This window comes from Chrysemys picta, chromosome 3, assembly GCF_011386835.1.
Source record: "Chrysemys picta bellii isolate R12L10 chromosome 3, ASM1138683v2, whole genome shotgun sequence".
Classification (NCBI taxonomy): Eukaryota; Metazoa; Chordata; order Testudines; family Emydidae; genus Chrysemys; species Chrysemys picta.
Window position 1 is genome coordinate 63,570,441 of NC_088793.1, and position 27,967 is coordinate 63,598,407.

Sequence of the window (27,967 nt, forward strand, 5' to 3'; positions counted from 1 at the left end):
GCTCGGCTCTGCTCCGCTCCCCCTCGCGAGGGCTGTCGCCGGCAAGGAGAGGGGGGAGGAGGAGGCGGCAGCGGGGCCGGAATGCACCACACTGTGGGAAGAAACGGGGGAGGGGGGGGGAGCTTGGCTGCCGCAGGACCAAAGTTCTGCCTCCTGCCCCCGCAGGGGAGAGCGGTGGGGCTGAGTGGGGCGGGGGCGGGGACCCTCCACCGCTCTCCCCTGCGGGGGCAGGAGGCAGAAGCTTGGTCCTGCGGCAGCCAAGCTTCCCTCCTCCCCCTTCTTCCCCAATCGTGGCACTTTCCGGCCCCTCCGCCCCTCCTCCTCCTCCTCCTCTCACTGGACAAGCAGCGTGCCACTCAGAATCAGCATGCGTGCCATAGGTTGCCGACCCCTGTATTAGGCCATGAAGTTCAAGAATGAATTTGGTGACTTTTACAGGGTCGCTGGTAAAGGCTTGATCCACGGTATCAAATCTGAAGAGCACCACCTTCCATACAATAATATTACATTCAAAAGCATGGACAAATGTCAAAGCCTGCCCCCTGCCCCCAAACACAACTTGCAAAGTTGGACACATCAATCCCATCTCTACTGATTTTCATTCCTATGGTGTGCCCTGTCTAAAATGTCATGATAGTGGTTGTAATTTTCCAAGATGCTTTGATATCAGGGGATCTTTTATCTTAACCATTTACCTCAGCTAATATTTTCCTTGATAGGGCTTCAATATCCTCAACCATTGAAAATTTAGGTGGGGATGGCAATCTTCCAACTTCAATCACATCATTAGTTACCTCATTCCCATCCATACCAATGTGTAATAGAATCCACTGAAGAGTCTATTTATTGCTTCTCTCTTCAATTCTCTGAACCTACTAATGAATTGCATTGTTGATAATGTTCTGGTTTCTTTCAAAAGGAAAGAAGGATTGCCACCTGTGAGTAAACAAACATTACAACATCTGCCTTTATTTCTACTGTTTTCTGTTTGCAGGTCAGTGAGAATAGCTTTTATTACAGCCATATAGTTTAAGATATATCCCAAACTAATACTCTTTCTTGTACTTTCATCATTAGGCCACTGGATAAAGACATCATTTTTGAAGGATTTATCTGATGAACCATCAGGGTACACGTGAATCTGTTTCCCTTGTGATGGATACTGTTGAATGGTCTTTTCTGCAATTTTCCTTAGTGTAGCTAAGTATGTGTGTTCCTTCAAGCAAGAGTTCAAAGAGGAGAGTCATTTACTAAAATAAAAAGGTTCAGATGGAGGAATTACTGAGCATACAAGTTTCTTCATATATTCTACCCTTCTATCATCATCAAATGCTTCAGTTTCTTCAGTAGCCTTTACATATCTTTCAAAACAAGATGATTAATTCAGCATTGATTTGGTCTTCCAATTCCCAAACAGGTCTGAACAATGACTACATTCAGATAGGAATTGAAAATTATTTACATCACTGAAGAGCTTGGAGCCCTCAAATGAAAAGGTCCTCCACTGTGTTCTGGACCTCTCTCAGGATCCCAGGATTGCAGATGTGATACACAGCGCATTACCACGGTTGTTTCCACAGAGCAGAAGGCCATATCTCCTCCTGCATCCAGTTGGTCTTGAGTAGAGAGAGCCTGGAATTGATTCTTTTGTTCCTGCAGTAAATAGTCAATGTAATGAGCGAGTTTGCTGAACTTTGTGTAGTCGTATTTGGCCATCAGGCCATGGTAATTAACTTTCCTAAACGGTAAAGCAGCCTTATAACTTTTATGGCAGAAGCAGTCCAGCCACTTAAGTTCCTTGTTGTGTGGTGCGGAACTGGAACGGCACTGTTTGTTCCTTTCATTCACGGCATCAATCGGGAATCTGGGCCTGTGCAGGAAAACAGATATTCTGGACCCCTGGTGAGCATATTAGCAGGAATGGTGTAATCAAGACACGAGAAGTAATTCTTCCGCTCTACTCCACGCTGATTAGGCCTCAACTGGAGTACTGTGTCCAGTTCTGGGCCCCACATTTCAGGAAAGATGTGGACAAATTGGAGAAAGTCCACAGAAGAGCAACTAAAATGATTAAAGGTCTAGAAAACGTGACCTATAAGAGAAGATTGAAAAAATTGGGGTTGTTTAGTCTGGAAAAGAGAAGACAGAGGGGACATGATGAAAACATGTTTTCAAGTACCTAAAAGGTTGTTACAAGGAGGAGGGGGAAAAATTGTTCTTCTTAACCTCTGAGGATAGGACAAGAAGCAATGGGCTTAGATTGCAGCAAGGAAGGTTTAGGTTGGACATTAGGAAAAACTTCCTAATAGTCAGGATGGTTAAGCACAGGAATAAACTGCCTACGGAGGTTGTGGAATCTCTGTCATTGGAGATTTTTAAGAGCAGGTTAGACAAACACCTGTCAGGGATGTCCTACCTAGATAATACTTTGTCCTGACATGAGTGCAGGTGACTGGACTAGATGTCCTCTCAAGGTCCCTTCCTGTCCTATGATTCTATAATTCTATGATATTTTTTCAGCTCTTTTGCAAGTGGAAGGGACAGTGGCTCATACCTGCCATACTGCTCCTGCTGTTTCCAGCAAGGCTTCATTTACTGGAAAAGCAATCTGCCCCAAGAGAGGTGGTATGATCGAGAATATCCACTAGTCTGTGTTGTGGTTCCTGCACCTCTTCCAAGGGGATCTGAAAGGACTCAAGACACCAGAGACTAGTCCACTGAGGACAGCAGGAGTTTGGGTTACCAGGAAGGTAGCACTGAGACCAAGTTCGGAGTACGTAGGGCGCAGCAACTTCTGAGAATGACGTCTGAATTGAGAATGTAATAAGACTATCCTGTGCTTGGAAAGGTAAAGAAAGCACCTCTAGTTAAACAGTAAAAGAGCTCATTTGTGGGTTTTACTTGTAATCAGTAAAGAGTCTGTTAACCAACTCTGGAGTAGCGCTGTGATGACTCGGTTTTCCTGACACTTCACATGCAGTTTGGTTGGGAAAAAATTCTATGTCTGGGTGATTCTACTGTGCAAAGATTTTCTCTACTAATGTTTGCTGAGATCACTTGTGGTTATCCATATCTTAATGAAACTACTTAGGTGATCCACCAGATTGCAGTCTTCCCCTGCCAAATGTAGTGCTGTAGGACTCATGTTGGGAAGAACAGAGGAGGTGCTTTGCTGCAAAGCTGAGGAAAGTGAGAGTCACACCTTGTTTGTTCACATGAAGGTTGCTGCGATGTTGTCCATAACTACCTGGACCATTCTGGGTTGAACCTGAAGAAATGCTTTTAATGCTAGACAAATCATTCTGAGTTCCAAAAGATTTATATGCAACCTTGACTCTTACATGGACCACAGACTCCAAGCTGTAAGGTTGCCACAATGAGCCCACCATCCCAAGCTGGATGCAACCATTGTCACTGTGACAGATTGTATTGGAAGACTGAATGTTACTCCTTGACTATACAATCGCAGTGATGTTAACACCTTCTGAAGAATGGTTAACTTTTGATACATGCAGTCTGTGCACTGTGGCTAGATGATAGGAGGAATCTCATCTTTAGATCAGCATACAGGGTCACTTAAGCCAAAGCCAGAAGACCCATTAGTTTGAGGTAGAAGATCACGCTTAAAGAAGGCTGAATATGTAGCATGTCTATAGAAGCCTTGATGCTTACGAATCTTTCCTGAGGGAGACATGTTCTGCTTATTTGAGCGTGTAAGATAGCCCTTATGAAAGGGATTCTCTCTGTAGGTTCCAAGAGTGACTTTCTATGTATCATCAAACCTAGCTTCTTAAAGACAATACATGTTCAAGGAAAGGCATTGAAAAGATACTCTTTTGATGATGCTTTTATTAGCCAATCATCCATATACCAGGGACTGGCAGGAGAGAAAGAAAGATGCCTTCTCTTCTTAAGTGCACTGCCACCACAGATAGACATTTTGCGAACACCCTGGAGGCAAGAGAGAGAGATAAGGGGAGGACCTTTTATTGATAATGATTGTTTCCCACTATGAACTGGAGGTATTTGTGATATGTCTCATGGAACTATGAAAATAAGCACTTTGGAGCAGATGAAGGCCTGGGAAATGGCAGGTGTTGGGAGAGTAGTAATATTCCTGGGGAGAGACAGTTACTGTCTCGGGAAAAAGAAACAAAAACAAAACAGGTTACTGTTTCCTTAAAAGGCCCAGGTCCAGGAGCACAGCAGTGTAGGGCAAGAGTCCCCTTTGTGACAATCACCAAACCAAGAAAAATATCTGTGGGGAGGGAAGAATAGCACAAAAAGGTCAATGTGAAGTGGGGAGGAAATCAAAAAGGATCTATTTGCCAGTGAGCCTTAAAACCACCAGGGGGAAAGGGCTGACAGTATCCTTTCCAGGCTGGGGAAGAGGGACAGAAAACCACTGCACCAGGAAACACCGGGGAACGTTTTTGCCATTAAAGGTTTTGTGTGTGTTTCAGATAACTTTATTTTGAAAGTGGCCAGCCCTACTAGAAATGAACCCTTTTAAATTTACTGAACTGGAGCATACAAAGCGTGGTGGAAGTGTTGAACTTCTTAGATCTAAAATGGAACAGAGACTACCACCTTCCTTGGGAATTAGGGAATATCTTCAATAAAACCGTTTGGCTTTTAATTCCCTTAGGACCTCCTCTATAGCCTTTATTTTCAGCAGAGTGAGAACTTCTAATTTCAACAGGCTTTCATGAAAAGGGATCCCTGAAAAGGGAGGGGTAGAAGGGTTTAGGAAGGAAGAGCCTTGAATTGTATCAGATACCTGTTTTGAACTATTGCCAAAATCCACTTGTCTGTTGTAACAGAAGCCAAACAGTGGGAAAATTGGTTCAAGATAGTCTCCAAGTAGTTGGTAAAGAAAAATTAGGTTGCAGCTCTTGGGTAAGTTGTCAAATTTGGATCTAGGGCCTGGCCCACAGATGTTGAAGGTGTATTGCTTGCTCCTTGGTGTCTGTTTAAAACTTCTCTTTTGCTGAGAAGAGTGTTGGGGAGGATACTGTTGATAACAATGCTGTCTCCTCTTTCCAAACTAATATGAGGTAGAAGATGAGGGATACCTGTTTTATTTTGATATCTAAAACCTGCAACTCCTGGTTTTCTCCTTGGAGGTTGATACATATATCAAGTGACCTGTGTCTCTTGTTTCTTTCATTTTTCCTAAAATCTCATCAGTCCTAGCACTAAATAGGCCTTTTTCAAAGAGAAGGTCTTCCACCTTTGCCTTGGTATCTTGAGGAAGACCTGAAGATTTGAACCACCTAAACCGAGATAGCAGAAGCCACAGAACTAGCCACTGAATCTGAGGAATCTAAAGATGTCTTTAGGGCATGCCTTTCTACTTGTCTGGCTTTCTTCAATGATGGCACAGGCCAACTATCTTGGATCGTCTGGGAGATTTAAGATTTTTTCCCTCGCAGATGGTACTGGTAGCAAGCCATTAAGGTTTGATAGTTTGCTATCCTTAATACTAGAATGGAGAAAAAAAGATTTCCCTCCTAATATTTCAATCTTCTTCCCATCCTTGTCCACACTCCCTTTGATTTCTGGATAGCTCCTTCTACCAGTAGAGAATTTGGGGCCGGATGGGTGTGAAAATATGAAAATCCTATTTGAGGAACATGGTATAAATTTGTCCACCTTTTTGATACTGCCTGGACAGCAGTTGGATTCATCCAAATGAGTTTTGCAGGTTTTAAGTCAATCCAATAAAAGCAAAGAAACTTTACTGCAAGAATAAGAACCCAAGATGGCAAATATTAGATGGGAAGTCTCCTTTATGGAAGAAGTTGGCAACTTAAGAGTAGTCAGCATTCTCTCTAATAATTCTTGGTAGACAAAAGCATCCTCTAATGGAGATGATGCAGAAGGCACTTCCACATCTTGTGATGCTTCTGTTTAATCTTCTTTATAGACATGGTGGAAGCCGAGGTTGGTGTGTGTGATATTTCAGAATCAGCTGCTTTGATCGATCTGGAATGCCTCCTGAAGAAGTATGAACTGCAGTCTATTCTGCCGCTTTTCCTTGCTTTTAGAGTAAATGTGCTACAAATACAGCACACCTGGAAAGAGAATGACCTTTTTCAAGGTAGGCAAGGCATCCTATGGGTGCATCAGACACCGAGAAGACTGTGGGGTAGCAAGCACAATGCATAAGCCATAATCTTCAGATCCACCATATCCATGTTTTCCCACAGAACAGGATACCAGGAACCATCTAATACAAAAACCAACTAAATCTAGAAGTATTAAAAAATTGGCACTCAATCTTTGAAGGATCGAGACAAGAAGTCCAAAAAGGTTCCTAGTCAGTGGCTGTGGGGGGGTTGAAATGAAATTAATTACAGTAGCTGGAGCACCATATCCATTTTTATAGCATTGCCTCTAGAACATTTAGGAATAGTGAAGGGAAGGGCAGGAGAGGGTGCATGAGCACTGAAAAGGGCACTGCTAGCTAAGGTTCCACCATCAAAGCTTTACCAGTCAGCCCAACTCATGAGTAATTATGCAGAGGCCACTTAAAGGAGAACCACTATGTCCTTGTGAATTATGCAGTCAGATTTCTACCTTCTAAGAGCACAGATTTCAGACACTCTTCTCTCTAAGGCAATTGTGAACAGAAAGCATGTCTTTACAGAGAGTAACATATAGGAGATTTGATGCCTTCCATTTGAATGGATGGATTACATAAGCTTGTGGCAGGTCTCAAATTGCAAAGATAGGTCAAACTACTGATCTGAACAGATGTGTTATCAGAGAGGAACCTATATACCATCTGGTTGCTGACACAAGAACTTGGATAAACCTGCATTTATTACAGTGCTGGCATTGTCATGATTTGTGGGGTCTGAATTGTTATAGGATCATACCATAACGTGGTATTTCCTGTTTCCACCAACATCAAGTCTGTATCATTCTAAATACTATCTACTTTTCCTTGCATCTCTTGGCAGGAATGGTTTCCGGCTTATAACAGAAATCTCTGAACCTCATGTGCAATCTCTCTGTATGCTACTAGAAAACCAAGGAAAACTGCATGTAAAGATGGATGGAAAACTCTTGGTTCTGCAACATCGTGGGGACCAGTGTTTGTGTCTTGTTGATCTTTTCCTACATCAGATTCTAGTCCTTTTTCTCTACCTTGAATCCCCTATCAGTGATCATCTGAGAGGGGATCAAGGAGCTCTTTACATTTATCACAAATCTGTATCCCTGGAGCATGAAGAGGATCTTCAAGTTGCTTATTGTCAGGTTCTCAAGGATGTGACTATTATAAGTTTGCTAAGAATGGTTACAGATGAGTCCCCAGATTCCTCAATCTGACAGTTTTTACTAGGGGCAAAAGTCAGACCAAAAGACAAGAATTCGTCCATAGACAAATTAAGAAATTGCTAATAATGGCCCCAAAGAGGAATATGCAGATAAGTTTCTGACATACACATTTTGTTGAAAGGTCTCCAAGACCTACTGACTGACTCTGGTTTCCATCAAGACCATTCAGCCCTGTTGTGTCTAAAAACCCCCAAATAATTTGTTATTTTTTCTTACTGTGAAGAATATGAAGTAGGGCCCTGAGCACCTTTGATTTTGAGGGACAGTTTACTGTTCCTATCTCTAAGAGGTATAAGATTTCTTTTATAAATATCTGATGTTTATCAGAGTCTGTCAAGGTAGGAAAGGGGATGAGGGACAGGATGTAGGAAGACCTGAAGCTCCAGAGAATAGTGTCCTGCACTATCTTCATGACCCACCCATCTCTCAGATTGTCTCCATGTATGTAAGTGGCCTGATAGGCCTATTTCAGGTTTAGAACAGACACAGTTGTCATTATGCTGATGGTAGGGACTGAGCCTAATAAATCTGGGCTTACCCAAAACATAATGTAGACCTGAAACAAAGATACTGTGTAAGGGACCAGGGTGTAGGTGGTCTAGCCTAGCACTCACAGCTGGACTGAGGTCTGTCCAGCAGGGATGGGAGTCGCTGGGCAAGAATTGGAGCAATCTCAAAGTCTAATCCCATAAACAAGAGTCAGGGTCAGAGTCAGGCTAGAGTCAGAGAACGGAGATCAGGAGACAAGGCGAAGTCTGGCACTGCAGCAAGCTGAAGTCTGTGTGGTTGAGTACAGGCACTTGGCCAATCAGAGGGCCACAGGGTACTGTCACTCTGAATCTCTTGGGCAGTAGTTCTGCGGCACCATTTCTCAACAGTGCTCCCTGGCTATGACTCTATGCGGCCTTCCAGTGGCACTGTGGAAATATCAGCCGCCTCAAACTCTGACGACCCAGGTTCTAGTCCCCAAGTCCTTGCACACTGAGTGAAAGCGGAGATGCTGCTGAAACTTAGCTTCAGGGTAGGAAAAGGAGCTTCTGCTCTTCAAGGGGGTTCTATCATTAGTAGGGCCCTACCAAATTCACGGTCCATTTTGATCAATTTCATGGTCATAGGATTTCTTAAATTGTAAATACATGATTTCAGCTATTTAAATCTGAAATTTTACAGTGTTACCATTGTCAGGGTCCTGACCCAAAAAGAAGGTGGAGGGGAGGGCATCGCAAGGTTATTGTAGGCGAGGTTGCGATACTTCCATGCTGCTGCTGGTAGTGGTGCTGCCTTCAGAGCCGAGCACCTGGAGAGCGGGAGCTGCTGACCGGGAGGCCCAGCTCTGAAAGCAGAGCCACCGCCAGCAGCAGCACAGAAGTAAAGGATGGCATGGTATGGAATTGCTACCCTTACTTCTGTGCTGCTGGCAAGGTGCTGCCTTCAGAGCTGGGCGCCCGGCCAACAGCCGCCCCTCTCTGGCCGCCCAGCCCTGAAGTCAGCGCAGAAGTAAGGGTGGCAATACCATGACCCCCTAAAATAACCTTGTGACCCACCTACCCACCCCCCCACAACTCTCTTTTGGGTCAGGACCCCCAATTTGAGAAACATTGGTCTCCCTCATGAAATCTGTATAGTATAGGGTAAAAGCATACCAAAGACCAGATTTCACGGTCCATGACGCGTTTTTCATGGCTGTGAATTTGATAGGGCCCTAATTATTACTACTGCAGTAACATCTAGGAGCCCCAATAAAGGATCAGAGCTCCTACTATACTAGGTGTACCAGGTACCCCACCCCACACAGTTTATTGTAAGCTTATGCCCCAAGTAATAAGATGAGAGACTACAGTTGAATACAGATAGGCTGAGGAAGAACACAACAGTGAGACAGTTTTTAGTGTAATAAGCAGCAGTCACATCATACCACTCTAGCACTTTGAGCTTTACTCGTGTGAAGAGGAAAGATTTTGGCTTATCAGTGTTTTTAGACACCACTTATTTACAGCTTCTCCCAGAACAAGATTCACCAGACTATTGTAAGACACAGAGGATTTCTTCTGAATTATCATTCACCCTCTAGGGTTTAAATCCATGGATCTGTCTTCCAACAGTGCCATTTCTAGAGGCAGTTTATTTGATATAGACTTGAATTGACCATAGTCTGATAGTCAAAGTTTTTCAGGTTGTCACAGCAGAATACTGCGATTAACAGAGCACTTTATTGCCAGTGAGGTTCTAGGGCTTCCAAAAGGTGTTTTGAAGTTCCTTCTAAAGGCAGTTTCTGTCTACTTGTCTGTTCAGTTTTTTGGGGGAAAATGACATTCTCACCAGAAATGATGACATCTGCTACTAGGGAAATTGTTGCTATAATTGTCCTTGAGGAGTGTGAAGAGAGAATCTTTGGCTCTAAGACCCTGCAGAATTTTAAAATTTTACAATAAGCCTCTTCCCTTCATCAGCAATTTCCTCAAAGGAGGAATGAAGGGCAATGGTAGATATTCTTTTGGTTTTGAATAAGATATTTGCCCTTCATGATTCCAAACAAGCCTGGTGGAAAAGAATGCCTCCTGCTTCTCAGGGTCAAGGATAACATAATCCAAAGCACCAAGTCCCCTTCATCAGGAGAAAAACTAGAGCTCAGTGAAGATGAGGATTCTTGTGTAATTGGTGTTTTTCTCCTTGTGTTTTCTGGTCTGTGTGTTTTAATTTTGCCTTCTGGCAAAAAGATGGTTGCTGCAGGAGTAGGGTGACCAGATGTCCCGATTTTATAGGCTTTTTCTTATATAGGTGCCTATTACCCCCCACCCCATCCCAATTTTTTACACTTGCTATCTGGTCACCCTATGCAGGAGAATTGCCTCTTATTAATTGAGGTGCTCTTTGGACCATGGGCTGCAGGGCATTATGTTTTGAGCCCCACTGTTCTTCATCCAATATGTACTTGGAGAGAAAATGTAGTGATAAATCCCTGAAAGAGTCTGAGGCTTCATCTTTGGAAGATGGAGGGTGTGACCCTAGCAGCATCCCAATGCAAGAGACTCAATGATATCAGGTAATGAGATACACTGAACTGGTCAGGCCAGCTGAAACTTAACTCACTAAGGTCATAATTTGTATCTAAAAGGTGTCGTGTAAGATATCAATAGAAAGCTAACAACATACTGATTATTAATATTACTATGTGGTGTATGTACAGAGGACAAATTCAAAGTTGTAAACATACTGGAAATTATGTCATTAAAATATATCTGCCCAGCAGAGCTAAAATTACCCCACCTAGACAAAGGAATGTGGTTCTGCCAGATATTTCCAAGGTACATTAAGAGACAATGGGAATGCAGTTTACATAGAAAGTAATCAAAGCAACAAGGTGAAGAGATAACCACTCCTCATCACAGCAGGGAGAGGAGACTGCTAAAATGCAGATTGCTCTGTTTCCTACAAATATCAGCAGGGGAAGAAACCAGCATGGAATCTCCTTCACCACCAGACTCCATGTCCCCTTTACCTTGCTGAATAATATTCGAAAGAATCCATTTCAAAGGTGCACTAGACTGTAAAAGAAAGGAGCAAAGAACCCTATGTTATCTTTCACTTAAAGCAACAAAGGAACCCAGCACTTTGGACTTTATGGGAGATCCTGACCAGAAGAGTGGTCAAGCCATCTTGCTGGAAGCTGGACTGGTAAGCAAACTATCTTGAACAAAAACTGTTTTGTTTTGTACTTGTTTTGTTAAGTCAACCTCTAGAAAGCATTTTTCACTTTTATTTGCTTGTAACCATTTCTAACTCTATCCTTTATACACGATTTTAAGTGAGTTCCTATCTCCTTTTGTTTTTAATCTTGTTTTACATTTAGTCTAAACCAACCCTGAGGGGGTTTAGTCTAAACCAGCATGGGAGGATTTAGGGACTTGCCTCTAAAGAACTGATAATCAGTAAGGACTGAGCCTGTTGAGTGGCATGTGAAGAACACAAGTCATCCAGACTGAGCTTCTTCCCCGATCCAGGGCATGGGCTGGAGGGTGGGAGCAACTGTGAAAGAACTCCGCTTCTGTGGTTGCTGACAGAGCCTGCTCATCAACAGAGCAAGCTGAAGACAGACCAAGTGATTCTCCATTTTGCCTGCTCTGCCATGAAGCTGACAGGTGAGCAAAATGAACAGAAGCTTTGTCAGCAACCTGGAAACTTTCATCCCCTAAGGAAGTATGGAGTGAAAAGATAATGTTCATTGCTTTTAAACCAAAAAGTTTTAGAAGCTAAGATTGCAATAGATAAAGCAGGAGCACTGCACTATCCCTCTGTATGTATTGCCACAATACCTGGCATGTAAGCAAGCCCCAGAGTTTCACAGACTAATATCAAGCTGTTTCAGATTGGGAGGTAAATTCTAAGGCTAGAAGGGACCATTGTGATCATCTAGTCTGACCTCCAGACTAGCACAGGTCCAAAAACTTCCCTGAACTCCCATTTGAACTAGAACATCTCTTTTATAAAAGCATCCAACATTTATTTAAAAATTTGGAGAATGGAGATGGAGAATCCACCACAATCTTTAATAAAGTTTTCCAATGATTAATTGTTGTCGATGTTTAAAAAGGCATGCCTTATTTCTGGTCTGAATTTGTCTAGCTTCAACTTGCAGTTATTTGATCTTTTTATACCTTTGTCTGCCTATACCTATATCCCTTATCAAATTCTGTTCTCCACACAGGTACTTACAGACTGATCAAGTCAATATTAGACTCAAGGAACTCAATTGTTTAGGCATCAAAGAGATGGCTATCACTATAAAGCATGTTTTCTAATCCTTCAATCATTCTCATGAATCTTCTCTGAATCCTCTCCAATTTATCAACATCCTTCTTGAAGTGTTGACTCCAGAACTGGACACAGTATTCCAAACATAGGGGCAAAATAAACTTCCAAGGTCTGCATTAGCCCTTTTAGCCACAGCATCACACTGCAGGCTAGGATTCAGCTGATTATGCACCATGACGCTCAAGTCTTTTTCAGTGTCACTGCTTCCCAAAAGGGCTGCCCCAAAAGGAGTCCCTCATCCTCTCTGACCTATATTCTTTATTCCTAGATGTATGACATTACATTTGACGGTACTGACATGCATATTGTTTGCCTGTGGCCAGTTTACCTAGTGATCCAGATCGCTGTGTCAGCTAATTATTTTTTCCATTATTTACCTCTCCCCCAATAAATCTGCAATCTTTATCAGGTATGTTTTCTTCCAGCTCACTGACAAAAGTATTAAGCAGCATAGAGCCAAAAATCAATCCTTGTGGGACATATGAAACATGCTTGCTCAATGATTCCCTGATTACATTGAGACCCATCAGTTAGCCACTTTTTAATCCATTTAATGTGCCATGTTGATTTTTGTATCCTTCCAGTTTCTTAAATTAAAATGTCATGCCTTACAGAAGTTTAAATATATCACATTACCACTATTACCTTTATCAGCAAAATTTATAATTTCATTAAAAAAAAAATTATCTAATTAGTTTGACAGAATCTATTTCCATAAACCCTTGTCAATTGACAATAATTATAACACCCTCTAAGTTCTTTATTAATCTATACCACTGTTCAATTACTTTTCCTATGTGTATGCTATATAGGAAAATTTAGGGGGAAAGGTGGGGGGGCAACCAAAATTTACCATTTATTAAAACAACCAAAATTTACTTATAACAAATTACCTCCTAAATGTAGCTGTGGAAAACCTGTCTGTATGTCTCCAAAAAAAGTGTGATTGTCAAGACAGATATTCAGTAGTATTCTCTTTAAAGAAATCTACTTTAAATGTCAAAGTCAACAAGTCATGCATTTAGTTATCACTTATCTGCTCTTAGTACATAAAATGAGTACAGTTTAGGATTCTTGAGAACAGTGGTTATTTTGACCATATGTTCTGAGCTATATTTAAAAACAGCAGTATGAAAATAAGGAATTTGTACTTACGGTAAATATCCGTCTGCCAGTCCGATCAAAAGTTACACAGTATACAGAAGATAAGTGTCCTAGGATTCGTTTGTGCATTTTCATATGTTGATACACAGCAGTTGGAACAAGTTGTTCAAGTCTGTATTTTCCATTTAGTTTTCTTGAAAAAAGGGTGTCAGCTACCAAAGGAAAATATAGTAACAGTGATTATATTTTGTACTACAGCTAAGCTGCATATCAAAAAAAGAAAAGTTACACACAGCATTTGACCACCTACAGCATGTGCAACTTTTGCAATCATTCTCCAATTTTATAACACATAGTTTAATCAAAATCCATAGCACACTTAATGGGGAAAAAAACATAGGGCAAAAATACTTCAGAATGATCTTGTCTAGTGCTTCCATCATATGCTCATAAATCTACATTCTGCTTTTCGAAGATACAAAAGAAAAAATAATCAAATGGTTAAATACAAGTTTGGCATGAGTCTAGTTCTCTGCTGCTTAAGGTGAATTCTAATTTTGACTAGTGAAGCTTTGTAAACAATCCTTTTAAAATGCGAAAAAGTTTGTGAGGAGGAAAGTAGTTTGCTCCTTGTTTGCTGTTTTGATTCTCGTTACAAAAGTCAGTAATGCTAGATCAAGAACCTCCAAGAAAAATAAAAAGATTGTAAATAAAGCTCAGCATAGTGATATTTAGATCACTTTCCCCCACAATAAACTCAGGTTTAGCAACAATGAAACTTGACATACATACACCCAGGTTAATGCTAACCAAATAGTTCCTAATCTGTGTTTAGAACCTTTATGTTGCAGAGGCAAAGGGAAGCAATGTATTTTATTCACTGTGAAATTGTGATAATGCAGATTATAGTTTATTCGGTCTCTGATTTTTCTTCATGTTTTCAATTGCACGTAAACACAGTAGACATTTTGGTAATGTTTACTGACATTATAGGGACAGTCCTGGGTATGCGGGCTCTGGGGTGGGGCTGGGAATGAGGGGTTGGGGGGTGCAGGAAGGGCACCAGGGTTGGGGCACGGGAGGGTGTCAGGGGTGCAGGCTCCGGGCGGGGCTTACCTCAAGCAGCTCCTAGAAGCAGCGGAATGTCCCCACTCTCGCTCCTACGCAGAGGCGCAGCCAAACGGCGCAGCCAAACGGCTCAGCATCCTGCCCCATCCACAGGCGCTGCCCCTGCGCTCCCATTGGCCGCAGTTCGCGGCCAATGGGAGCTGCGGGGGCAGCACTTGGGGTGGGAACAACGTGCGGAGCCCCCTGGATGCCCATATGTGTAGGAGCCTGAGGGGGGACATGCTGCTGCTTCCAGGAGCCGTGCGGAGCCACAGCACACGTGGAGCAGGGTAAGCCCCAGATCCCGCTCCCCAGCGGGAGCTCGAGGGCTGGATTAAAACGTTTGAAGGGCCAGATGTGGCCCCCGGACCAAAGTGTGCCTACCCCTGGTTTAGAACATGGAATGGAAGTTTCATTAATCATGAAAATGGATGACCATTTGTTCATTGATGAGGGACACCAGGAAAGTACTGAGCCAGATGAAATCCTTCCTTTTGGCCCTCACACAATGGGCAACTTCCCTCATACCAATCTGCTCATCTGTGGAGTCCCTCAGAGCTCTATTCCTACATCCATCCTGTTCAATATCTGTATGAAGCTACTGGAGAACCTAGTGAGATAACAGTGTCAAATGTCAATCAGTTTTATGTCTCTCTCTCTTCCACTGCTGGTAGTGCTATGACCCAATTATATCAATGTCTGGCCAAGATCAGCAAGCAGATGAAAATAAAGCTGAGGTTACCTTGGTGGGGAAAGGAAAACATTTTAAAGAGCTAGCCACCGTCATTTCATCATCCACTGCTGAGGCAGTCTATCAATACAGAGAGAATTTTAGTACTCCCAAGCTGTTTCGCTCAAATAAACAACAAATTTCCACCTGAAACTGGCAAGCAGGTGGTGCCCCCTACTTTCCCAGTGATGATCAGACCACGGCGATCTATGCTAGTCTGATTTCCAGGCTAAATTACTGCAATTCTCTATACTTTAGAATGATTACATAAAGACACAAACAAAAAATATTTCAGCTGATCCAAAGTGTATGAGCTGTCATCCTGAACAATACCAGTTGCCCAGCACACAACATCCTTGTGTTCTGAGCATTACATTGGCTCTCAACAGAATGCCAAGTTAATTTCACAAATTTTAAGGCCACAAGGGACTACTCTGATCATCTAGTATGACCTCCTGCAGAAATAAAACCAGGACAAAGAGCCTCATCCAATAATTTCTGGATCAAATCTATATCTTCAATTTGAGCTATAGCATGCATATCTTTTAGAAAGATATTCAGTCTTTATATAAGAACTTCAAGTGATGGAGGATCCACCACATCCCCAGGGAAATTGATCCATTAGTTACTTAACCTCCCTATTAAAAATTTGCACTTTATTTCTAGTACGAATTTGCCTAAATTCATCTTCCAACCATTGCATTTTATTATGCCTTTCCGCTAGACTAAAGAGCCATCCACTACCAGAAATCTCTTCCACGGAGGTACTTGGAGACGATGACCAAGTCACCTCTTAATCTTAAATAAACTGAGCTTTTTAAGTCTCTCACTATTACGGCATGGCTACAAATGTAGAGTGCTTTGAGTTAAACCAGCCTTCGTAGAGCTCAGTAGGGAAAGCGCTGCAGTCTGTTCACACTGACAGCTGCAAGTGCACTGGTGTGGCCACATTTGTGGCACTTGCAGCGGCCAGAGAGAGCAGTGCATTGTGGTAGCTATCCCAGCATGCAAGTGGCTGCAACGTGCTTTTCAAATGGGGGGGTGGGGTGGAGTGTGACGGAGTGTGTTGTGTGTACGTGGGGAGAGAGAGAGTGGGTTTGTGGGGGGCTGAGAGCATGTCAGCATGCTGTCTTGTAAGTTTGGACAGCAACAGATCCCCCCTCCCCCCACACCTCTCTCTCTCTCTCTCTCACACACACACACACACACACACACACACACACACACACAGCATTCCACAGTAATGGTTTGCTTGATATCCGCATTCTGCAGCGATTCCAAAACGATGACAGGAGTGGCCACTTGAATTAAGGGGATTATGGGACATTTCAACACCTCATTCACACTGACGCCCGGGCATTTCACCTGAGGTACACCAAGCGTTATGCTTCTCACCGAGGTGGATTACCAGGAGCACTCTAGCCACGGAGTCAGAGTGCTCTAAGTGCCTTGCCAGTGTGGACAGGATGTGAGTTAGGCACCAGGGGCTGCTTTAATGCGTTCTAACTCGCAAGTGTAGCCAAGCCCATAGGCATGTTTTCCAAACCTCTAATCATTCAGAGTCAGATTCCAAGGACAGACGGGACCATTTTGATTATCTACTCGGACTTCCTGTAAACGGGCCACAGAACTTCCCCAAAATAAACTCTATAGCATTTTTTTAGAAAAACATCCAATCTGGATTTAAAAACTGCCCGTGTTGGAGAATCCACCCTTGCTAAATTATTCCAATGGTTAATTACCCTCCCTGTTAAAAATTTACGCTCCATTTCCAGTCTGAATTTCTCTAACTTCAGTTTCCAGTCATTGAATCATGTTATACCTTTCTCTGCTAAGTTAGACTGAAGATCCCATCATTAAATATTTGTTCCAGAGGTAGATACTTATAGATTGTCAAACTAAACATACTCAAAGAGCTCAATCTCTATAAGGCATATTTTCCAATCCTTTTATCATTCTCCTGGCTCTTCCCTGAACCCTCTCCAATTTAATCAACATCAGTCAACACTATTACCTTTATCAACCACATTTATAAGCTCACCAAAGAGAGATATCTAGCTAGACAGGATATATTTCTTATTAACTCATGCTGATTTGCATTAGTTACCCTCCTTTAATTCTTTACTAATCAAGTCCTGTATCAGCCACTCCATTATCTTGCCTGAGCTCAATATCAGGACGACAGGCCTATATATGATTACCCAGGTCATCCCGTTTACCCTTTTTAAAAAATGGCACGTTAGCTTTCTTCCAGTCTTCTGGAACTTCCCCAGTATTCCAAAATCAACATTAATGGTCCAGAGAGCTCCTCAGACAGCTCTTTTAAAACTCTTCAATGCAAATTATCTGGGCCTGCTAATTAAAAAAAAATATATATCTAACTTTGGTAGCTGCTGTTTAACATCCTCCTGAAATACTAGTGGAACAAGAAGTAGAATCTGTGACCTCCAGAACAAAATTGTATCCTTATTCATTACTATCAACTTCCCCAACTTCCATTTCTTATACATTATTTTTTAATTATTTATAGCTGCCTTCACTTCCCCTTTAAACCAGGTCAATTTTTTAACCAGTACGGCCTCCTTCCTCAGTTGTAGAATTGGGGCCTTTAAGAATACTTTATTAGATGCCCCAAATGATTCCCAGTTATCATTATCACTAGCATCAGCTTCCTGCACACCACAATCAGCTTCAACCATGGAACCCTCCAGACAACTAAATATAAGAAATCCAATCACCACACCTACCTTCACAGATCCAATAACCACCGTAAACATACCAAGTAATCGGCTATCTATAGCCAGACAGCCAAATACTACAGAATATGCTCCAAGGAGAAAGTCCAGGACACACACCTTAAGGCACTTAAAACTGCCTTAACCAAACAAGGACACTCCAGCAGAAAAGTAAATCACATCATTAGAATGGGCCACGCAAATACCTCGACAGAACCTGCTTCAGGACCGAAATAAAAACCCCTCTGACCGCACACCTTTAGTTGTCCCCTACTACCACACAGTGGAACCCATATGGGGTATCAAACAATTATAACCCATATTCGATGAGGACCACATCCTGCAAGAAATTTTCCCAAACCCCCTCTTCTGGCATTCAAACAAACCTCCCAACCTCACCAAGCCCATCAGCAGAAGCAAAATCCCCCCAAACCAGGATACACCAACTGAAAGAGGCACCAGAACAACAGATGCAAAATCTGTAGACATATCTCCACTGCTGCGATGCTTAACACGCTCCACACATCTCTCAAGATCCCAGGATCCAACACATGGCTATCAACATGGTGTACCTCATCCAGTGCACTAAATGCCCCAACATCATCAATGTGGGTAAAATCAGACAATCACTACTCTCTCGAATGAATTCACACAGAAAAACGATAAAAGACAAAAACGCCCTCTCACCTGTGGGTGAACACTTTTCAGAAAGTGATCACTCTATGTCTGACCTCTCAGTCCTCATCCTCAAAAGGAAACCTGCACAACACCTTCAAAAGATGAACCTGGGAGCTTAAATTCATAACTCTGCTAGACACTAAGGCCATGTCTACACTAGAAACCTTACAGCGGCACAGCTGTACCGCTGCAGCTGCGCTACTGTAAGATTTCCCGTGTAGCCACTCTATGCCAATGGGAGAGAACTCTCACGTCGACATTATTAAACCACTCCCAATGAATGGCAGTAGCTATGTAAACAGGAGAGCATCTCCCGCCAACATAGTGCTGTCCACACCAGTGCTTCTGTCGCTGTAACTTATGTCGCTTTCACACCCCTGAGTAACATAAGTTATATCGACAAAAGTGATAGCATAAACATAGCCTAAAAGTCATGGACTGAGATGGATCTATAACTTATTACAACAATCTATAACTCACTAAACCTGCCTCCTGCCCCCCACCCTCACATGACTGGAGAGGGGTTAACAGGCCACTTAGCTTAAATGGTCCCTTGAAATTCTTATGCTAAACAATCTGTTCCACTTTGTATTTAGCTGTAACGCTCTGAGGCTTGGTCTACACTAGAAACTTGCATTGGCATACTTACATCTCTCAGGGGCGTGAAAAATCCACATCTCCGAGAGATGTAGCTATACCAGCCTAACCCCCGGTGTAGACAGCACTAGGTCAATGGAAGAATTCTTCGGTCAACCTAGCTCCCGCCTCTTGGGGATATGAATTACCTACGCCGACGGGAGAATCCATCATTTTCTTCTGAGATATTAGTGACTCGGAAACAGGTAATGCCAACTTTCACAGAGTGCAACTCCCTGCAACTCCTTCTTCCCTTTTGCCCACTTCCTAAATAGGTTATAAACATTTATTTTAATATTCCAAATATGCAAATCATCCCACCAAGTTTCAGTAATACCAATTAGAATGAATTAATGCTAAAAATGAGCCATTCCAATTCCTCTTGCTCGTTATCTAGGCTCCTAGTTCTTTTCTGAACATAATTTTTCAACATCTTTTTTGAAGTGTGGACAATGGAATCAGACATGGTATTCCAGTAATGGTATCAATAATACCATCCACACATAACAACCTCCCTCCCTACCGCTACTAAATATCCTTGTGCTTTTGCATCCAAGAATTGCTTTTACCCTCTTAGCTAAAGCCTCGAAATAAGAATTCATGTTAAATTGATTATATGCCATTACCCCTAACTCCTTTTCACTGTCACTGCTTTTCAGAATATAGACCCCACCACCACTTTATAAACATGACCGTCATACTTTGTTCCTAGATGCATAACATTGCAGTCAGTGTTAAAACACCTATTCAAAAGAACCCACTTTAAGAAGTGATCCAAGTCAGTCTGTATAACTGACCTATCCCCATCATTATTTACCACTCCAATTTGTATGTCAATTGCAAACTTAACCAGCAATGATTTTATATTTTCTTACGCATCATTAATAAAGGTATTGAATAGCATTGAGCCAATAACAGAAGGTCCCTGCAGTACTGCACTAGAAACACCTCTTCTGGATAACTATTGTCCAGTTACAGTTAAGTTGCTTTTCACAGTACAATTTGTATTTTTCTTAATGAGAGTCAGCATCACCCGGTGGCTAGGATACTTTACTGGGAGTTAAAAAAAACTATTCCCAGCTCTTCCACTTCATCTCTGTGCCTTAATTTTCCAATTTGTAAAATGTGGGTAAGAATACCTACCTTTATAAAATGCTTTGAAATCTACAGATAAAGTACTATAAACAGCTAAATATTATTCACAGCAGCAACATTACCTATATTAAATTAGTATACAGCAAATGGGACTAGTGACCAGCTACAATCTGTACTATATACAGCAACATCCATTCCTACGTGACTGGCTGCACTCCACACAGAAGACTGTGTACTTGCATTGTTCTGCGTGTGGTCTTAAGTGTTTATACCGCAATACCAAAGAGCAGTTAAACAAAAGTTTACATTTTTATTTCAGATATATATATATCTAAGAAAACTATGAGAATGTAGGTTTCAGCTACAAGTGAACTTTTTGGATTTTTAAAAAACTACTTTAACTATTTGTATTTCAAACGTGAAAACTGAAGTGCTGATATTTTAAGGTTTTTTTAAACAATATTTTCTTATATCAGAAATTATACATTTCTTTTATGCAATTCCTTTTGGCTTTAACTAAATTTTTCAAACTTAATAAGAGGAAGTTACTCACTTTGTGCAGCAATGATGGTTCTTCTTCGAGTAGTGTCCCTATGGGTGTTCCACTGTAGGTGACTTCTGGGCAGTATCCCTGATAGAGGGTTGGGGCTTCAGAATTGAGTCCCTTATGGATGACAATACTGTGAAGCCAAACATGGTATCGGAAGCAGAGTCTCTAGTAACCACATAGTGTTCTGCGAAAGTATGAGCACACGCCCAAGTTGCTGTCCTGCAGATTTCTGAAATGGGGACATTTTTAATGGACGGAACAAATCTGGAAAGTGATCTCATGGAATGCCTAGGGATTCCAGGCAGAGGTAACAAAGAACAAGTATGACAGCAGTAGTTAATTCAGTTGAAGACCCATTTGAAGCGTCTCTGGGATGATATTCCTGCACCTTTTGACCTTTCCGCAATTGAGAGGAAGTGCTTAGGAGATTTCCTAAAGGCCTTCGTCTTAGCCAAATAAAAGGCCAAGGATCTCCTAACATCCAGTGTATAGGTAATATAGCCTACCTGTTATCATGGTGAGGCTTTGGTTAAAAGGTAGGAACATGAATGAGCTGGTTCATGTGAAAGACATGGTCACCTTAGGGATGAACTTCGGGTGTGGTCTGAGAGCGACCCTGTCTTAAAAGGAAATTGTGAAGGAGGGGTGTGCCATTAATACCGCTATTTCTCCTATTCTTCGCGCCACGGTGATGGCTACCAGGAATGCTGTCTTCATTGACAGATGCATAAGGAACAGGTGGCAATAGGTTCAAAGAGCAGTCTAGTCAGGCTGCTTGATTCAGGTCCCATGTTAGAGAGGGGTGTCTGGGTTGGGGAAAGAGGTTTCCTATGCCCTTGAGAAATCTCTTTGTCGTTAGATGGGCGAAAACCAAGTACCCCTCTATCTGCTGGTGGAAAGCCATTATGGCCGCAAGATGTACTCTGAGTGAGCCAAAAGACAGTCCTGACCTCTTGAAGCCTAGTATGTAGTCCAGCAAGATGGGGAGGGAGGAAGATATTGAGGTAATTTGTTTGGAATTACACCAAACCTGGAACCTTTTCCTTTTTTTTTTTTTTTTTTTTTTTTTTTTTTTGCAGGTAAATGCGACGGGTAGCTGATTTTCTACTGTGCAAGAACACTTATTATACCTCCTCGGAGCAGCAGTTCTCTATCTGGTGGAATAATGAAGGAGCCAAGCCTTGGGCCACAGGATCCATAGACTGAGATGGAGGGTTTGTCCATTGTTCTGTGAAAGGACATGAGGAATGGGCTAAAGCGAGATTGGAGGACATGTCACTAGCTGTGTCAGGTATAGATACAGCCAGGTGGGAGCAATTGGTACAACTTTTGCTTTCTCCTTCTTTATTTTTATCAGGATCTTCAGCAGCAGAGGTAACGAGGGAAGGCATATAGGAGGCCTGTGTCCCATGGAAGAAGGAAAGCGTCCTCTAATGAGTGTTTTCCAAGGCCGGCTCTGGAACAATAGAGTGGGCATTTCCTGTTCAGGTAAGTACCGAACAAGTCTATCATTGGGGTTCCCCAGTGATAGACTATGCAGCGGAATACTGTCGCGTTCATTTCCCATTCATGGTCATATGAGAACATGCGGCTGAGACTGTCCACTGTTATATTCTGTACTCCTGGCAGGTAAGTGGCTGATATGAGGACATTGTGGCGAATGCATCAATTCCATAGTTTTAGTGCATCTGTGCACAGGGAGGATGATCTGGCACCCCCGTGATGATATAAAACACGCACACTATGTTGTCTGTCGTGACTTTTGTGAGAGTGCCCCTGATTAGTGGAAGTACATGAGCACTAACATTACTGACCGCTCTTACTTCTAAGATGTTGATACAGAGAGTCGACTCCATGAGGGACCATTTGCCCTGAACCTTGCGGTTGTTCAGACTCCAACCTATTAGGATGCATCTCTTGTGAGAAGCAATGTTGGGGGGGGGGGGGAAGGGAAGGGTTACATAGACAGTCATAGGGTCTTTCTACTATTCCATGGAGTGTTTGATCCTGGAAGGCATAAACAGAGGTTTGTCTAATCTGTCTCTGTTTGATGTGTAGACAGACCTGAGCCATGCCTGTAGGCACGTCATGTGTAGTCTGTAATAAGAGCTCAAACATGCATTCCGCCATGTGCCCAAGAAGTTTGAGGCAATATCTGATTGGAATCTGTGGGCTGGCTTGAACTGTGTCTATGAGAGTGGTCAGAGTGTGAAATCTGTGTCGTGGGAAGAGTGCTTTCATTTGTACTGAGTCGAGATCAGCCCCTATGAACTCCAAGCGCTATACTGGAGTCAAGGTCGATTTTTGAGCATTGATTTGCAAGCCCAAATGCGAGTGTACATCCGCAGTCAATTGGATGGCCCATAGGGCATCTTCGAAGCAGTTGGCTCTGACGAGACGGTCATCCAAGTAAAGGTAAATCATGATCCTCGGGGTACGTAGATGAGCTGCTACTACAGAGAGAATTTTGGAGAATACTCTGAGTGCAGCTGAGACCGAAGAGAAGTACTCTGTACTGGTAATGGTCCTGATCAAAGGTACACCTGAAGAATCATCTGTGGGATGGCTGGATTGATATATGGAAGTCGGCATCCTGGAGCTCAAGGGGCGAGAAACAACTCCCCTGCTCTAGAGATGGGATAATTGCTGCTAGTGGGACCATCTTGAACTTTTGTGCCTTAGCGTATTTGTTCAGTGCTCTCAGATCTAGGATGCGTCTCCATCCTCCACTTTTCTTGGGTATCAGGAAATATCAGCAATAAAAACGTACGCCTCTGAGATGCACAAGAATGGATTCTATAGCTCCTAGGCTTACCAGGTGATCTATGTCAGAAAGGTTCCTGAAGAGGGATAGGGAGGGTGCGGAAGAGGGAGGGAGGTGAAGTGAATAGAATACCAGCTACAGATCATCTCTAAGACCCTTCTGTCTGAAGCTATGCTTTCCCAATTTTGGGGAAAGGAGCAAGGCAGCATCCAAAGGGACGTGAAAGGTGTGTAGGTTCCAGCTTATATTGTGGGGAGTGGTCTCACAGGGCCTCAACCAACACGTCAAAACTGGTGTTTCAAGTCTAGGTCTGGGATGTCGAGGATTCAGGGGCTGATGGTTTAAGTCTCTGAATCTTCGATCTTTTTCTCTGTGGCTCATAGTAATGCTGCAGTGGTGAATACTGGGGTGGTCGGGAGGTATGGGACGATTGAAGACTGAATTTCCTTTTCTGTCCCATGTATAGATCCCTAGCAAGTGTAGTATGGCCCTGGAGTCCTTGTGAAGTGATGTGTCAGTCTTGTCAGAGCCAGCCTTAGGGAAAATGGTTCCCTGGGCAAACTTGCATTTTGGTGCCCCTGCGGGTATGGTGCTTCCCCACCCCATTGCCCCTGGCCCCCCATGAGCTCTCCAGGCTCTCATAGAATTATAGAATCATAGAATATCAGGGTTGGAAGGGACCTCAGGAGGTCATCTAGTCCAACCCCCTGCTCAAAGCAGGACCAATTCCCAACTAAATCATCCCAGCCAGGGCTTTGTCAAGCCTGACCTTAAAAACCTCTAAGGAAGGAGATTCCACCACCTCCCTAGGTAATCCATTCCAGTGCTTCACCACCCTCCTAGTGAAAAAGTTTTTCTTAATATCCAACCTAAACCTCCCCCACTGCAACTTGAGACCATTACTCCTTGTTCTGTCATCTGGTACCACTGAGAACAGTCTAGATCCATCCTCTTTGGAACCCCCTTTCAGGTAGTTGAAAGCAGTTATCAAAACCCCCCTCATTCTTCTCTTCTGGAGACTAAACAATCCCAGTTCCCTCAGCCTCTCCTCATAAGTCATGTGCTCCAGCCCCCTAATCATTTTTACTGCCCTCCGCTGGACTCTTTCCAATTTTTCCACATCCTCCTTGTAGTGTGGGGCCCAAAACTGGACACAGTACTCCAGATGAGGCCTCACCCATGTCGAATAGAGGGGAATGATCACGTCACTCGATCTGCTGGCAATGCCCCTACTTATACAGCCCAAAATGCCGTTAGCCTTCTTGGCAAGAAGAGCACACTGTTGACTCATATCCAGCTTCTCGTCCACTGTAACCCCTAGGTCCTTTTCTGCAGAACTGTTTCCTAGCAATTCGGTTCCTAGTCTGTAACAGTGCATGGGATTCTTCCGTCCTAAGTGCAGGACTCTGCACTTGTCCTTGTTGAACCTCATCAGGTTTCTTTTGGCCCAATCCTCTAATTTGTCTAGGTCCCTCTGTATCCTATCCCTACCCTCCAGCGTATCTACCACTCCTCCCAGTTTAGTGTCATCTGCAAACTTGCTGAGAGTGCAGTCCACGCCATTATCCAGATCATTAATGAAGATATTGAACAAAACCGGCCCCAGGACCGACCCTTGGGGCACTCCGCTTGAAACCGGCTGCCAACTAGACATGGAGCCGTTGATCACTACCTGTTGAACCCGACGATCTAGCCAGCTTTCTATCCATCTTGTAGTCCATTCATCCAGCCCATACTTCTTTAACTTGCTAGCAAGAATACTGTGGAGACTGTATCAAAAGCTTTGCTAAAGTCAAGGAATAACACATCCACTGCTTTCCCCTCATCCACAGACCCAGTTAAATCCTGATAGAAGGCAATTAGGTTAGTCAGGCATGACTTGCCCTTGGTGAACCCATGCTGACTGTTCCTGATCACTTTCCTCTCCTCTAAGTGCTTTAGAATTGATTCCTTGAGGACCTGCTCCATGATTTTTCCAGGGACTGAGGTGAGGCTGACTGGCCTGTAGAACCCCGGACCCTCCTCCTTCCCTTTTTTAAAGATGGGCACTACATTAGCCTTTTTCCAGTCATCCGGGACCTCCCCCGATCTCCCTTCACTCCAACCCCTGCACTGTGCCCCCTGCGCCCCTAATCCCTACACCCTTCACTTGTATCCCCTGCACCTCTTCCTGCACCCCTACACTGTGTCCCCTTCACCCTAACCCCTGCCCCATCCTGCATCCCAAACCCTGCCCTCCTCCTGAGCCCCTAACCCCTACACTGTGCCCCTTTCGCCCCTAACCCCTGCATCCCCCCCCTACACCCATGTGGGGAAACTGACCTGGATGTAGGGAGCACTGGTGTTGTGTGTGTTGGGGGGGGGGGGGGGGGAGGGGAGACTGTGTGTGTGCGCCTGAGTGTATGAGTGCACTGTCTCTTTAAGAAAAGACTCATGATCAGGAACCTGAAGGATTGTTTGAACACAGGCAGCTGCCAGCAGTTCCGGATCCAGAGAGGCAGCAGCACCCACAGGATTCCCCGTCCGGTCACCCCAGCTCAGTGGAGACCGGGATACACGGGTGGAGGGAAAGGACACTCCAATATCATTCTTTCTTCCCCTCCCCCACCCCCGCACAGCATAGCCAGGGATAGCTCTGGGGGAGGAACGGGGGGTGAGGGGAGGAGGAGAGAACAGGAGCAGCAGTGGAGCAGGGGGGTGGATGGGCACACCTGCTCCAGAGAGTCACCTGGCTGGTAGTTGTCCAACTGCCCCCTGCAGCTCGGGTCCCTCAGCCCTCTCCAGACACTGCTGCTCACCTGCCTGCCTGCTGCCTCCGTGAGCCCAGTTGGCTCTCAGCAGGCCAGGTGGAACTCATGCAAACCCTGCCCACGGTGCCCTCTTTAGCAGGCCGCCCTCGGTCTTGCATGGAAACCGTTTAAAACCCTCAAAAGAGAGGCCTTCGACTGTCATCTGTACCTCTTCTGGCAGTCCTGAGAGGCGTAACCACAATTCCCAATGCACCCCCATCGATAGCAAGTGGACCGCTGTAGCCACATCATCTAGTGCGGTCTGGAGTGCCGTTCTTGCCACTAACTGTTTCTCATGTATGATGGTCTGAAACTGTTCCTGTTGTGCTTCTGGCAAACAGTCAATAAATGCATTACATTTGGCGAAGTTCATGAGGTCATACTTCGCCATAAAGGCCTTGCAATTCAACATTGTGAATTACTAAGTCAACATTGTGCCTTCCTATCAAATAAATCAAGTCTTTTCCAGTCTGTCATAAAGGGTGGCTTTAGTATGATGCTGTCGGCCATGGGAATTCACAGCATCCACCATGATGGAATTAGGTGGCGGGTGTGAAAAGAGACATTCTTGGAGGCACATAATACTTTTTATCTGCCCTTTTGCATGCTGGCATATTAGAAGCTGATGTTTGCCAAATGACCTTAGCAGGACCCAGAAGCGCCTTGTTAATAGGGAGGATAATTCTCAATGAGAAAGACGTGTGCAATATATCTAGCAACGTGTGGTGGCTATCTTTGACCTCCTCTAGGGGAATCTGCAGTGTGTCTGCCACCCTTTTTGTGAGATCCTGAAAGAGCTTAAAATTACGTGCCATGGAAGGTGGAGGGAGTATCACCACCTCGTCCGGAGAAGAGGAGGAGAAGATATTGGTTGGTGCGGTAACCTCCTTTTCTAGTCTGGCCTCCTGGTCCTCAAAAGTTTCCTCTCGAGGTTCTGGAGCTCTGAACACAGAAACTGAAGGAGACCGTCTTACTGACTCTCGGTAGGAGACACTAGGTGCCCGACAAGCATAGTGCCTGTAGGCTGCCGACGAATCCCAGAATGGCCACTGGGGCAGAGGGGAAGGGCATTGGCGGCAGTACCCACAGGTGGTCATACCAAGGAAGTTGAGCCTCCAACTGTGTGTGTGACTAGAGGCGCCCTGGTTGGGGTAGAGATGGGCCATGATGTGAGGGTAGTGAGGATATCATCCTGGTCACTATGTGAAACCTTGCTGGAAAGCGGTAGAGGTGACTAGGAGACTGGAAGTGAATGCCCCGGTGCCAGTGGTGATCCCAGGGATCGAGATGTGCTCGGTATTGGGGCTCCAGTACCAAGTAACGGGGATTCTGGAATCTCAGCCATCAAGAGAGCTCTGAAAAAACTCAACTCCTGCGGTACTACAGTGGTCAGTACCATCAGGGCTTGTCTGTGTTAAATCGCCAGTACTGAGGAAACTGGCAGAGATCTTACCCTCACAGTCAGTACTGAGTGTTTTCGCACCGGTACCACTTTCACAGAGATGGTATGGTCTGCGTTCTTGCCTTGACAGGCGGTGTTGCAGCTTCAGATCCTGTGCCCTTCAAGGTCCCTAGGCTAATAAGCAGTGTCTGCACCGGAAGACCCATGTATCTCCCAGG

At 43.8% G+C, this 27,967-nt stretch overlaps 1 protein-coding gene across 3 annotated transcripts in view; it reads right to left on the bottom strand.

The window, feature by feature from the left end:
• Positions 1-27,967, bottom strand: part of PHIP (pleckstrin homology domain interacting protein) — a 334,334-nt gene that overhangs the window by 261,756 nt on the left and 44,611 nt on the right. For all 3 annotated transcript variants that reach the window (XM_065588082.1, XM_065588081.1, XM_065588080.1), the window contains exon 7: positions 13,315-13,475. In XM_065588082.1, the coding sequence (XP_065444154.1) occupies positions 13,315-13,475 (161 nt within the window). The remainder of the gene's footprint in view (positions 1-13,314; positions 13,476-27,967) is intronic.